General features: G+C 41.4%; 1 protein-coding gene across 3 annotated transcripts; it reads right to left on the reverse strand.

Moving 5' to 3' along the window:
• Window positions 1-3,186: 3,186 nt before the first annotated feature.
• Window positions 3,187-14,578, reverse strand: LOC143106345 (uncharacterized). Of its 3 annotated transcripts, none has more exons than XM_076270618.1 (2): window positions 14,465-14,578; window positions 3,187-7,787 (listed from the first exon to the last, which is right to left on the reverse strand). In XM_076270618.1, exon 2 carries the CDS (start codon window positions 7,741-7,743, stop codon window positions 6,304-6,306), a length of 1,440 nt encoding a protein of 479 aa, XP_076126733.1. In that variant the 5' UTR covers window positions 7,744-7,787; window positions 14,465-14,578; the 3' UTR covers window positions 3,187-6,303. The 3 variants fall into 3 exon arrangements, 2 of the variants coding, with proteins under 2 accessions (XP_076126733.1, XP_076126732.1); XM_076270617.1 differs by lacking the exon at window positions 14,465-14,578 and adding an exon at window positions 8,446-8,534; XR_012983663.1 differs by lacking the exon at window positions 3,187-7,787 and adding an exon at window positions 13,881-14,240.
• Between the last annotated feature and the right edge of the window lie 688 nt (window positions 14,579-15,266).

Here is a 15,266-nt window from a genome sequence, read left to right on the forward strand (position 1 = left end):
ATGTCGAACTGTTTTATTTCATTGCATGGCTATTGTTGCCCATTGGATGGATTTTAAAACATTATATTGTAACATTAATGATTTGCAAACATTTATTTGAATTATTATCAATTAATAGTGATTGGATTAAGGAGAAAAATAAGATACTTAGAATAACCCATAAATTAGGTCAGCATAACCCAGAGATGACAGTGAAAATAATATAAATCCTGGGTTGTATAAGATAGCCTACCCAACAATTATGTAGGTTTAACCTAACAGTTTTGTTACGATAACCCAATGTTTGGGTTAGACTATCAACCCAACTCATTGGGTTGACCGAACAACCCAATATTCGGGGCTTATATAACTCAGTGCTGGGCTCGACCACTATTTACCCAGTGGATGGGTTGAAATTGGGTTGTTTTTAACCCAATGTTTTTTAGAGTGTACATTGGTGTTTTTTGTGTGTGTTAATGTATTTGACTTGACTCATTAAATGTAGCTGGATACTCATGAACGCATGTCTCTAATAGCCACAATGGGAGTAATTTTAGCAACACCGTATTTTGAGTGGCCCACAACGACCCAGTGGTTTTCCTGTCTGGCCCACCTGGTTATGAAGTTGAATAGCCCTACTCTAGGAGTAGGTAATAACTGGAGAGCATTTGTTATACCCTCTAGATTTGTAGGTTGCCGTTAACGCTGGTCACATGCCTTTTGTCTACACATGCTGTCGCTTACACAACATTACCAAGCGATTTTAATCCATTTCAAGGACATGGCTTTTAACGTTTTGTGTATGTGAGGTTGTATCAGATTGTTCAGGCAGAGCAAGTTTGTCGTAGTTCATGTCTATGGGCACGAAATGGGGATTAAGTCCTGTCTGCATAAAGAGGCGTGTTGTTGACGTATTGATGAGCGTACGTAGCAACTGGCAAAAAGCAGCAGAATAAATACAAAATTTTACTCTCTCCTTATTGAGCCTAAGAAAAACCTTTACATAAACTGGAACAGAAAGCCCCTCTTAATCACGTCCACCTACCTATGTGTCATCCCTTATCAAATAGCCGCATGAAGCGTAACTTTTACAACACCGGCTGTAGGCTACGTGGGCTATAGTGGTGTTTCAAGCTTTTTAAAAGTTCTGGGATGAGGGAGATTTCTCCCCCGGGATTTTTTTTAAATTATGGTTGCTACACTCTAAAAACTGCTGGGTTGTTTCAGTGACCCAAATGCTGGGTCAAGGCATCTGGATGATGTTTTGGGTAGATTTAACCCAGCGTTGGGTTAGAAATAATAACCCAATGCATTGGGTTACACGAAATCGAGGCTCGACCGTTAGGTCTCCATAAAAATCTCCAAAAAAATCTCTGATTCCACCATCTTTTGAATGACTGACACCGAGGGACAGACGTGTCCAGAGGCGCACCTTGTCAACAGGCAAACCAGGCAACTGCTTGGAGCCCCGAGCCGCTAGGGGACCCCGACCTGGTCTCAGCGCGTTTGCCGGTGGGTCAAGCGAGAATTTCGTCCATAGAGATTGAATGATGTATTTTGCGTGCTCCTGCCCTGTTGTACAAACAGTAGGCTACATCTGTACATAGGCCCTATGCTATGGCCTTATGAACAGCGGATCTGTGTTCAAAAAAGTTCAAAGAATCTGCACATATTTAGGCAACTGTGGTAAATGTCAATTGAGGGTGCAGTGATGACGGATCGATCAACATCGGATTTTGGCATTTAGCCTATGAAGCTATAGTAGGCTAATGTTAATTGGCAGAAAGATTGAACATGGTTTGCTACATCTATACGACAGTAAACTTCAGCTAGCTAGCGGCAGTTACAACTAGTGAGATGGTTAACGTTATGTTTGTATTAGGGCTGTCAGCCATAACATGTTGATCGCGATTTGTTAGATTGCCCGATTGACGCAAAGTGCGTCAAAAAACACACCCTTTCTTCTTTGTTACATTGCTCCGGAACTGTTCATTGCAGCGAGATAAAAACTTTTATTGTGTGACAGAGCAGAAGTGGGGCTTTCCAACGAGACTACGCACGTGTCTGTACGATCAAGTATGAAAATAAAATAAAATCATGAAATTAAATCAAATTGCATCATATTTACAGTCTATACTCCTCTGCGTTCACCTGCTCACCCATTACTATCGTTTGAATTACTCGCGAACCCGTGATCGCATAGATATGGCAAGCATATCAGATTAAAGAGGAGACACAGGGCTATCCACTAGTACCATGAATATCGATCCTTTTGACTTATAAAAACAGACGAAGTAACTGCAAAATAATGTCATGTACACAAACCAACGCTGCACACCCATTACTCTTGTTTGAATTACTCGCGGACCCGTGATCGGATAGATATGCCACGTACGTCAGATGAAAGAGGATCATTTGATATCAAGTACATCCTTCTGGGTTATAAAACAGACGAAGTGACGGCAAAATAACTGAAAATAACAAAATAACTTCATATAGCTGGACTTACCCCACGTTTACGATTTTTTTGTCTGTTTTTGTGGCAAAGCATGTTTATAATCCAACGCTATCGTGTGTTCCTCTATGGCAAAGCATGTTCATAATTCGTTTTTGAGATCCTAGCTAATTCCTGCATGACATCCAATTCAAGGCTCACATTGCATCCCAATTTGTTCAACAAAGAAACCCCTCTTTTGCCTCTACTTTGTTCATGGCAATGCAGTAAAATTATGTTGTAGAGAATCATTATGAGTGCATACACCATGCACTCAAAATTATATTTTGTGAGATACATGTCAAAATATAAGAATTTTTATAATACGCTTTTTGTATTTTTATTATTTAACATAATAACCTAATAGTAATATAACATAATGGTGATAACACTTGTCGGTAGGGCCCCCTTGGAATTTTTGCTTGGGGCCCCCACAGACCCTAGAATCGCCTCTGGACGTGTCAACATTTTTTCCCTCTCCTTCCCTGTTTCAAGTAGGCTAAGTAAATTCTGCATGTGTTCTGATGGACATTAACTAGATCTTGAGTTCAACTTAAAGCTGTGGCCGCTGAGGGGCATCGGTCAGAATGTGCACACCAAAATGTTCTTCCAACAGGTTTATTGCAGAAATCCACAGATGACTAATCCCAATAAACAGGTCTATGTGTATGGGTCTGTAAGTGTGTGTGTGTGTGTGTGGTTCTGCAGGAGATGATAGAAAGAGAGACAATAATCAGCTATGTGCTAAATACAAATAAACATAAGCTACCACATGAGCTATAGCCTATACCTGCCTGCTACATGTTATAATAGCAACCTAGCTTAGCTGAACATAGCATGACCTCACCACATTAAAGCCCGTGTTGCAGGGTTCATTTTCCAACGAATTTGCCCAATTTGCTTGTTGGTAATAAACATTTAAACTGTTGTTATCCATTGTATTTGATGTTGTTGGGTATCACAAAACGGAATATAATACGAAAAAGCAGGTACTATTTCTCAGCGTTTGAAGTGATTCTCCTTTCCCCCACAATGCATTGCATTACGTCACCTTGGGGAGGCTACAGACCAAAGCCCACCTTGAGACCCTTGAGAGTAACGAGAGAGGAGTAAAGAGAGACGAGTAAGGGATTGTTCAGCAGTAGATAGCGCAGATTATAGATAAATAGATAGTCTATAGCCTAGATATGTATATAGACAGGTAGATAGATAGCTAGATAGATCATGTCATATGCTGGTCACGGGGGGAGCTCCTCGACCAGCGGCCAAAATGCACTCGCTTCCCTAGTTACTCTGCAGCTCTCCACCACAGTTTCCATCGGGACGGCACAGCCCACACAAGCACCTGCAAAACTGCAACTTGCCCATATTATCTCCCTCTTTGGTAAGCCGTACCCTGACGAATCAATCACGAGCAGTAGTTATCGAAAATATTCATGCTGAAGACACGACCAGCCTAATCGGCGGCGGCTAGAAGCTAAGTTTGCAACAACAGGGGTGGCTCACAGGTGGGACTGGAAAGTTAGCCCATAGCTAGCTATCATGATGCTTTATATTCTGATCTTCTGACTAAGTTTGCCCGGTAGCCTACTTATCTGAACTAACGACATGATCACTATCACTAGATATAAAGAAAATGTTTATGTACTCGGTGCTGTTCACTGACAGTAACAAAAAAAGTGTCGTAACGTTATAAGCATAATGCATTGAACTGAATAGGTGCATTATGTAGCCTCATAATGAGGCCTCTCAAATTCAGAAAATTGCATTAAACTAAAATCGGAAGACATTGTTATCTTTGTTAGACCATAGGGTCGTTGTCATATAAATGCTGTAACGAAATTCGAAGTCTAAATATACAAACTTTATGTTGAAAGTGTAACCGCAACCGTTCCCCATAGGAATGAATGTAAAACATACCCTCCAAAACGAGACCTCCCGAAATTCAGAAAAAAATTACTAAATTGATATCAGGCACCGTTATTACCATTGGTAGATCATAGCTGCATAGCATAGCTGTGATATAAATGCTGTGACGAAATTCGAAGTGTAAATATACAAACTTTATGTTGAAAGTGTAACCACGATGTCCATTGAAATGCATTGAAATGAATGAAGCGCAGATCATGTAGTCCCCAAAGTGACGTCATCACCAAATTGCGTAAAAAAAAACCCGCTAATGCTAAAAACAACAAAAACTGGCATTTAACACCATTTGGAGACATTTTTAAAAATGATATACATATATTGAGTGCTTTATGTATCCATTAATCAACAGTGGTTTTTAACCTGCAACACAGGCTTTAACATTAGCACTATTGATGAGCATGTAACAGGTAAGTAGGCCTATAGCATAATATGGTAAACAAGTCACGTAGGCATACATAATAATAAACGTGGTACTATTCGACATTCATATGGAATGGTGTACATTATGTGTGGCTAAGTCCACACTTACAGCATAAGCATTTCACTCGAGGTAAACATGCACTCGCGGTAAATGCACGTGTGAATCGCGTGCCTCACGCTTATACGATATTTCCTCAATTACTTGACACATAACATACACCGAACATAATACAGATACTCACTTGGTACTGAACGCACACAAGTAGAAAATACACCTTGAAACACTATAACAAACAATCATATAAACAACACACTCAGTAAATTAACGCCAGCTCTCTCCAGAACTTTCTTCTTCCTCTGTATTAACAAACCCAACGTTCTGAAGTCCCGGAGGGCAGCGTGCTCTCTGATTGGCTGGTTGGAGGCAAGCAATACGACTGATCTAGAGTCGGCCCTTTCTTACAGCCGCCCCCAAATTTGTCCCTTCAAATTTGTCACCCACAGAAAGGCTGACGGAATCTGTGTCCATGTCCGTATCCGGTATGGCAGGAAGGGCAATGAGGCGGGCAACAGGTCGGGTATAAGATTTGTCCTTGACCTGGACAACAGCAGTCCGAACTCTTCCATCTGCCCCATGGATGAGACTTGTGACGCGGCCAAGTGGCCACAGGGCCCTTGGCAGCTGTGGGTCCACCACCATAACGATGGTCCCCAGTTGCAGCTGAGAAGTATCCTTGTGCCACTTAGAACGGGTCTGTAGAACCGGGAGGTAGCGCTGAATGAAATGAATGAGAACTGAATGAACTGAGCGCTGAATGAAATGAATGAGAACTGGTCAGCTAATATATGGGCATGTCTCCAGCGGCGGCGACTCAGCAGCTCTGACTCGGAGTACATTGCCTGTGGCAGTGAAGGGTCCAGCCGCCCCATGAGGAGCAGGTTGGGGGTTACTGGATCTACATCAGCCACGTCTGTGGACACATAGCCGAGAGGCTTGGAGTTTAGGACTCCCTCGACCTCTATCAATACTGTCCGCAGGACTTCTTCTGAGACAGGCTGAGGCTGGATGGTGGCGTAAAACGCAGCCTTCACAGATCTCACTTCTCTTTCCCAGACACCCCCAAAGTGTGGTGCAGCTGGGGGGTTTAACTGAAAACAAATCTGGTACTTGGCTAGATGAGTCTGGAGGGTGGGGTGCATTGACTTGAAGGCCTCCTGCAGCTCACGCTCACCCCCACGGGAAGGACCTTGACTTTGAGGTGTAGCCTACTCATGTATGTTTGTCCTGGGCTATGATGGACCTGTCAGTCCAGTCCAGAGCCATCAGTCAGTGCCCGCCAGCCCATACATTTGTAAAACTAGAGCACATTTTAGTCAGATATCTGCTTGATTTTTGTTTTCTTACAATGAGCGTACCAAAGACACAAAGGTGATTCTATTTGCCAAACAGTGGTGATGCCACAGCTGGGGACATCGTTGACTCACAGAAGACCTGACTGATTCAGTGCGTTATCAATGCTGGGAATCAAACGCTTCTCAAACTCCCAGAGTTTCTTGTCCACAAGCAACTGGTCTTTGGCCAGGTGTCCTTGCAGAGGGGCCCTGACATGGATCATGCGGCAAACATCGAATGGGACAATGACAGTGGGTCCAAACTGGTTCAGCGTGGAGTGGACCGAAGTCTGCTCCACTCTCCGGGGGTCAATCAGCAGCTTGGTGGGGTTGAACACGCTCTTCCTGTCTGGCTCTCGGTAGATGTGCTCCAGGATGTTCACACCAGGCACGCGCCTCCACTGAGGCAGACGAAATCGCCCAGTGTCTTCAATCTGCGTTTTGGGGAAGACGTGGTTCTCGATCCTGAAGACCCCTGCATTGGGATGTTGCTGCTGTAATGTGTCCATTAGCTTCTCCAGTTTACCATGTTTGTAAGGCATAATGATCTCATCAATGTCATTCAGCAGGAGGTACTTTGACTGGTACATATATCTGTATATACATTCATTCAGAGTGGCCAGCTGTCCGTAATAATGAATGTCACCATGGTGCAAGTCATACCTCCACCCAGTAGAGGGCGTTAGGAACTTGTCTATTGGCCAAGGCACAACTTCCAGCATACCCTCTCTACTGTAATACCTGAGGACTTTCTCAACATCTGGGCCACAGCTGGTGTTGTAGATGACAACCCTCTGAACCCCAATCAGCTTGTACACCTCCATGGTCTGTGCAAACTGGAGGGCATTATTGTACTCCCCAAAAAGGTTAGATATGCATATAGTAAATTTGTACTTAAAAGATTCTTTGATCTCATGGTTTTGGATTGTTAAAAAAGTCATATTGTCAGTTGTGTTTGGGTCAGATGTTATGCTGACATATGAGGCTTGCCCATATAAGGCTTGCTGTGATGTGTTAGTAGTGCAAAACACGTCTGAAGTGTGAAAAGGAAAGCCAAAGTGGTCGCTGTGAATATCGACTTTTGCCTGTAAAGTGATACACCGACCATTAGCCTTAGCATTCGGACTAGCATTAGCATCAGCATTACCACTGTAATTAGCATCATCAGCATTAGCGTTAGCATCAGTGTTAGCATCATCGTTGGTACACAAGACGCAGTAGAGTGGTTGCAGCTCCTGTCTGCAGATGATGCTGATGACACGGATGACTCCGCCCCGTCTGTGGTCCTTGAAGGCAGATAACATGAAGTGTCTGGAGCCTGGGATGGGGGTGATGGTCTCCGTGGGTGCCCGTTGCCATGGTGGCAGTGTAGGCTCTGCTGATGGCTGGTCTGTCTGCGGTTCAGGCTCAGCTGAGGGTGTTTCGCTTCTCATCAGGTTCACCAGGCGTATCACGTGCTCCCACCTCAGCACCAGGAGGAGGGTAAATGTGGTGATGCCAACCAGCAGCGCCAGCTTCCTCTGCATCATGTCTGTTCTGTCCACTGGGAGTCAGCATCTGCTATCTACACCAACTAGGATGATGGGAGAACACACATAATTACTCACAAGTACATACAAACAGACATTTACAGACACCCAGATAGCAAGAGGCTGGCGGACCACTGGGAGTCAGCATCTACAATCTACACTGACAAGGATGACAGCACGACACATAAGGTCCAATTAGTAATACATAGAATACATATAAGTAAGGGATAATGTATTGTCCGTCAGTCATTATCGGAAAATAAGTCCCGACAGGGCGGTATGGGGTCCCCTCTTAGCCCATGGACAAATAAGATTTTTTGGTCTAATTTCGAGACCAGCTGCAACACACATATCACAGCACTTTTTGTCACTCTCAGTCTTGTGAATCATTTCCAAAAGTGTGTTGGCTGTGCAAGAATCTGAACGGCTCTCATTAAATCATGTTAGATATGCAGTGTTTCCTCTAGAATATTTTCCAGCAGTTGTGCTGTCAATCGTAGGAAGCATTTATTCCTGAAACTATTTTTCAGAGAGGTGAAAGGTCTAAGTAAAAGTACATTTCTCCATTTCAGAAATGTAATTGCCAGTTTGTCAATAGCAGTGATGTTACAAGGGTGCAAAGATCTTCAAAATCACACCAATTACATCCCAACATAACCAGTGTAACCAAAAGTACAACACAAAACAATACAGCCATAGTACCTTCTTTCTCACTTTCGCTGTGCCTAAAATGATCAAACATTTCCAAACATTCCAGGATGGTGATGAGACAGGAGGTGGAACAGCTGGTCCAGTGGTGCAGTCAGAACCACCTGGATCTTAACCCCCCCCCCCCCCCACGCACACACACACACTCGCCATTCAGAACGACACAGTGTCCAATGTGGATTCCTTTAGGTTCCTGGGATCAACCATTTCACAAGACCTAAAATGGTCTCTCCACATTTTGCTATCCAGAAAAAGGCCAAGCAGAGGTTACAGTATACTTCCTGAGACAGCTAAGGAAGTTTAACCTGCCTAAGGAGCTGCTGACCACTTCCTACTCGGCCATCATTCAGTCTGTCATCTGCACCTCCATCACTGTCTGGTTTGGGTCAGCCACCAAATGGGACAGGGCCAGACTGCAACGGACAATTAGGGCTTGCAGAGAGGATCATTGATGCTGACCTTCCCTCCATCCAGGACCTGTACCGGTTCAGGGTCAGGAAAAGGGCAGCAAAAATCTCTGCAGACCTCATTTTTAGAACACAAGTGCAGCAAAGAAAAGGGAAGACTATAGAATGGTCCAGGAAATTCCCTTAAAGAAGTATGGAGTATGTTTGTTCCTTTTAGAGATGTTTTGAAAGCTTAGATGGAAGCTTTACAGTTGCGAGCGCTGTTTGCTTTCTTATTTCTGCCTAAATAATAGGTCTATAGAATGTTGAAGCCATTAATGTCAATATTGCTAAATGGACTTATTTATACAGTCTATGAAATTAAAAACGGCACTACACATCGAAACCGATAATAAATCGTTCTGGCTAGTTGTTATTACTTACCCATCTATTTAATCCAGTGTCTTCCATGTCGTTAATCCTGCTAGTCATAGACCACTTGACTTGACTGAACTGAACTAGGGGAAAACAGTGGTCGGAAAGATTCAGTTGCTATCAGTTGATAACAGACATGTTGTACAACACTGCCATCTACTGGTTGTCATGAGGAGGGTGAATTCGCATGCGCAAATTCGGGGGTATTTGTTTGTGGATCGCTGTGCGATAGGAATGTCTCAAAATTACATCATCCACAAATCCACAAATGCAATCCACAAATGCAGAATCCAACGCCTCCCACACACAAAACCAAACATATTTATTTGTAGATGTCAAAAATATATTTACAAATACACACATATTTGTACAAATTACTTTATATATTTGTGTACTTGTGTTTTTGTATTTACAAATACACATATATTTTGTGCATACCTCTTCGAGTATGTACAAATCTTTATGAGACAATTCTACCCCCATATTGAATACTCTAAAAGCTGCATGGGATGTTTATACGTCTGTGATCCAAACACACATGATCAAATAGTAAGGCCTACTTAAATTGTCTGGTATAAAGTTGTCAATCAAATGACTTAATCAACATGCACTCTAGTTAACATTTATTGATGTAATGTTAGAAAATGTGAGGGAACACTTGTAATGGCTTTACCAGAACACATGAAGATCAAAGAAATCAACAGGCAATTACCATGATTTGCAATTTTGCCCTTATAATCAACTATTAGTATGAACACAATTTTGACTATCTAAATACATTGAATTAATTAAAATTATTAATAATATTTAACGTGTATTTTTTACATTTCAACATATTGTGGACAATTACATATAACGTGTTGTTATACATGAATTTCTGTCTCAAATGTGAAGAGAATTCACTAAAAGTGAGGAAAGTGAGGTAAATGTTGAAAATGTATCAGCTAAATAATTGTAAGCGAATTTTTACATTCAGCACCCCATACGTAATTGACTGACAAGGTGTTACAATAGAAAACATAGTCACAATAATATCAATTCAATCAATAGCCTAAAAAAAAAGCATTGGAAAAAAAGGGGAAAGGCAATAATAAAACAATAATGTCCATTCAATCAATAATATAAAAACAATGACATGCTAAGACTACATTAATAATAAACAATAATGTCAAATTAATTAACAGCCCAATTAAAATAAAACAACATTACAGGGCCGTAGTCACCATAGACATTGAGGGGAACGTGTCCCCCCCAATATTCAAATATGACCAAAATGTCCCCCCCCCCAATATTCGGACATAGAAAAAGAAAGAAAGAATAAAGCGCTATACCAGGCCTACAGGAAACCAACACGTATCTGAAATGTAATAAAACGTAAATAACGCACAAATTAGTGACCTATGGTTCCAGAGGAGCCTACACCCCTGAGTGGTTTGTCCTGGTGATTTTCCGTTTTTCGTTAGTGGCGTGCGCTATCAAAAGCTTCCATTTACTGCACCCTACTGCGGTGAGGTAGGGCTGTCAACAATATCGCAAAAGCTACCGGTACAATGTTCACAAAACTTCTTGGAAAGGTGTAGCACAGGCTAAGGAAATCCCATCCATGTTTGGAGCCAATCAGACTGAAAGGGAACATTTTCCATATTGTAGCCAATTCTCGCAATATAGCGAAAGTGAAACGTTTTATTTTAAATGATGAATTTGTGCAAGCCTGTGTCATTTCGTTCACGTCTTTCAACATAAATAATGCATTCATATGCTAGTAGTAATGCCAGAAATTACCGTGTATAGGCCTCTTAGAAATGATTGTTGCATCTTGCATATTATTTAGATGCGCACTCAATCGCGCATCCATGCAGGCAAAACGTGATCAAATGTGGCGACGTTTACAATAGTGATAGCCTACAGTTAATGTGAATCGCGGACAATAACCAAAGAAAGGAATTTGCACCTCCATTCACCAATTAAAGGATGTAGTAGGCCTAGTGTTTCTACATGTTCGTATTAGGCTCCAAGCCTATAAGTCTAAGCCTTAGTTTAAAAAAATCTTCAGGTGTAAGTAATACATACCTGTTTTTCCCGGGTTTCTCCCGTATGTCAAGGTCATCTTCCAGCACCTTCCCGTTTTGTTATTTCTCCCGGGAAACTCTCGTAATTTGCATGGCCATCAAACTTCATTTTAAAATCATTGATCCATTCAGGTTGCCAGATTGTGTATGAAATACACCCTACAGATACACGATCACTTTCAATTTCAACCGTTTTGTCATATAGGCTAAAACCTGGCAACCCAAAACCCAAATAAGCAAGCGGGTGCCGACTGCGCAGCCTAAGTCTCGTCGTAAGCAAGCGGGCTAGTTGAATGGCCTACTCCAGAACTAGCTGTTGTGAAATTGTTGGTAATTTAATTGATTAACACATCACATAAACTGTTATTGAGTGTTGTTGATACACTGAACTTCGGAACCAAATCTGACAGCAAGCAGCTTTGGAGTTTTGGAAGTAGGCTGCAGGCAGGCAGCTGGCGGATACATAACTGGCATGCGTAAGGTAATGGTATAAGGTAAGAGCAACGACCGAAATGCAGTGTTGAAACACGTGTATGAAACGTATTAAATATGCAAACACAGATCCGGTATAAACACTGACCACAGATTTGGTCCCCCCCAATGTTGACATCATGACTACGGCCTTGCAACATTATACAAACCATAACACATAAGCGCTTAAACAACTAAGTATATGTTGAATAGGAATGTCTTTAGACCCCTCTTAAACGACCCAAAACTACCACAGGAACGGAGAGCACTGGGCAGTTCATTCCTCCAACATGGAACCACTGAAGAAAAGAGTCTGGAATTAGACCCAGTTTTCATGACTGGTCGACACAACATACGCTCACCAGCAGTGTTGTGCCTGAACGCGTTCATTGAACGAAAGTTCATGAACTCGTTCATATTTTGACCGAACTTGAACTGAACGTCCTGCATTACTGCCTGATGAACGTTACTGTGAACTCGTTCATTCTGGTGTCTGTGAACGGCACGCTCTTTCAGTTTAACTTCGTTCAATAGGGTGCCAGATTTCTACACAGCCTTCCACATGAAAACCCGGCTAAAACACACCGTAAAAAGGCCTTAATATGGCAGCATGCAGGTCACCATTTCTCAAACTATGGGCTGAGGTCCGCAACGTGGACAATGCTGGTCTGCAGAGTGAAATTATTCCCGGGGCATCGTCTGATAATTTGCTGCGCAATTGATCAAGGAACCGCGGACAGAAAAAGAAAACAAACGTTTCTGCAATTAGTAGGAAATACTTGTTAATTTGGTGTCATCAAACATAGAGGCATAGAATTAAGTCGTGGTATGAGCGTTTATTCAATGCATGCGTGTGCACGTTGGTAGCAAAGCTAAGCTCAACCTATTGGAAGGCTATTTAATTATGAAACGACATTTAATAGAACGACGTGGATTTACGCAACTTCCATAAAAACAGAGCACAGACTATATAAAACACTGTCTAGCATTAAGTATTAAAGTCAGCCAAAAGCTATTAATTAGTCTTAGTTAAAGATAGCTAAAGATCTCCAGATCAGTGATTTACGCATGAACTGATCCGCCATTTACCATTCACAAAAGCTGGTTGTGTTTCCTGAATCCTTACAATCAGGCATTCAAATGAAATGTATTTAAATAGCATATAAATATTCTATCAGTGTATGATGCTTGCATGAGGGAAAGATCCCAAAACAACGGCACCCATATAATTGCTTTTGTTTTGAGAAGTATTTCTCATGCAAGCATCATCCAACAATGCAAAAACATTGCAGGCCTAATTATATTTTACAGTAGTAAAGCAGTACTCTGAAGTGCATGTTTTCACAAACTTTTGTGAACAATCTTAGCACTTTAAACATTGACTGTTTTGAAGTGCATGTATAGCAATATAGTATAAAAATAATAATAATTGTGATATCATTATAATTTGATGGGGGGTGGGAAGAGGGGGTGGGTTCATGTAGGTGGGCCCTATGACCCCAAAGTATGCCTTGACTGGGCCTCAGGTCAAAGAAGTTTGAGAAAGGCTGATGTAGACGACAAAGCAGCAAGGAGGCGTCGTATGATCATTTAAACAAGTTTTATGACAAGGTCGGTGAGGATGGGAAAAATCGTACATTTCTGTGCAAACTTTGCCCGCACTTCAGTCACATCCACAGCAAACCTGAAACGGCACATTGAACTGAAGCACCTGGCTAGCCTTTCAAGGTATGTGCAAGCCAATACAAAATCAAAAGACTGTCAAGACAGATCCTCAACCCAAATTAACTGCATTCTATATGGGCTGTGGCAATAATTTTGAAAAATAATAGCTCGCAGCAACATATGAAAAAAAAAAAAGAACTATGAACTAGTTCATTTTTGGAAAGTGTGAACTTAGTTCAAAATTTTGAATTATGAACTATGAACTGAACTAGTTCATTTTAAAATTTGTGAACTGAACTTTGAACTAGTTCACGTAGAAAGTGAACTTTCCCAACACTGCTCACCAGAAGACCGCAGTGGGCGGTTCGGGATGTAAGTGTATGTGTATGTGTATATGGATGTGTATGACACATTTATGTGTCAAAATAAAATATTCATAATGGGAAATAATATTGCCTTTAAAGTATAATTCAATTAAATTCAAATAACTTTATTCATCCCCATGGGGAAATTAAATAAAAATTCCAGCGAAAATTGACCCAAGTGTGTTTTTCTGCATTAAAACACATCAAATAGCTGTGTGGAGACAGTATTTTTCGTTGATCAACCACTACAGAGCTTGCTCCGGTATACGCTATAGCCCCAAATTGCAAACAGTGGATTAGCTAAGGGCCGTGAGCGAAACGCTTCCCAAATAGCATTTTTTAACTAGTAGGCTAATATTGTTCAGCATCAAACCTCCTCAGTAGCTTGCTCAGGGTCCCTACACATAAAACGAAGCACCAACAACATAGTTAGCGAACCCGGAGTTTACTACAGTCCAGTCAGATATATAATTGTGACTTTTTTTTAATCTAAATGAGATGAAAATGAAAATACTCTAAAAAGTATTTTTTTTATCTTATCAGAGTATATGAGTAAAGTTCAGTTTCGAGTGCATTATGAGTACACAGTGCTTTTCCTGTCCCTTAAACACATGCCACTCACCTCGGCCATGCACTGGACACAGATCTCCTTTCCTGGATTGGAGGTTGTCCAACTCCTTCAGTTCTCTATCAGTATCTCTTTATCTCTAAAAGCTCTGGAAAATAAGCTAAGCCCTCACAGGCTGCCAAATGATGAAAAACTGAAAAGGAGGGCAGCAAATCTGCTACAATACAAGCTGCCCCTACGTCATCACACTCTTATCTTCGTCAAACAGACACACCAAAGAATGCAGATAACACTGGTTAACCTGTCATCTAAAAGAAACCACTCAAAGCATTTTTTTTTATATTTGTTTATATTATGTATATATACAGTCAGCGGCGCCGGAACAAGTTTGAAAGTGGGGGTGCAAAAAAAATGGTTTCGGGCTGGGTTCCCCGAGACCATTTTGAAAATTCCAGAGGCCAACTATTCACGCACGTTTTCACGTGGGATATTACGATATAAGATAGTGTAATAATAATTTTAAAAAAGTCTAACAAAATTGTCATTATGTTACAGTATAGGTGCGTGGTTAGGTGCTGTGGTTTCATTCAAGCTTATTGGACTGCAAGTAGCGTCTTTTTACGCACAGAGTGATTTAGTCTAGGCTACAAGTTCTAAATGAATAATCTGCTAAAATAAACTGCGCCTGATATTGACACAGACACACCAGCTTTCTGCGCTCCATACTTGTAACACGAACTGATCTGACCTGACCCGAGTTTACGTTACGTTTACTTGAATTGTATACCATGCAGGAATTTGCTAGGATCTCAAAACCGGATTATGAACATTCTTTGCCATAGAGAAACACTCAATA

The sequence above is a fragment of the Alosa pseudoharengus genome, unplaced genomic scaffold, assembly GCF_046254945.1.
Source record: "Alosa pseudoharengus isolate Yale_2024_CS ecotype anadromous, Long Island Sound unplaced genomic scaffold, YU_APseudo_1.1 YU_APseudo_1.1_scf_6, whole genome shotgun sequence".
Taxonomy (NCBI): Eukaryota; Metazoa; Chordata; class Actinopteri; order Clupeiformes; family Clupeidae; genus Alosa; species Alosa pseudoharengus.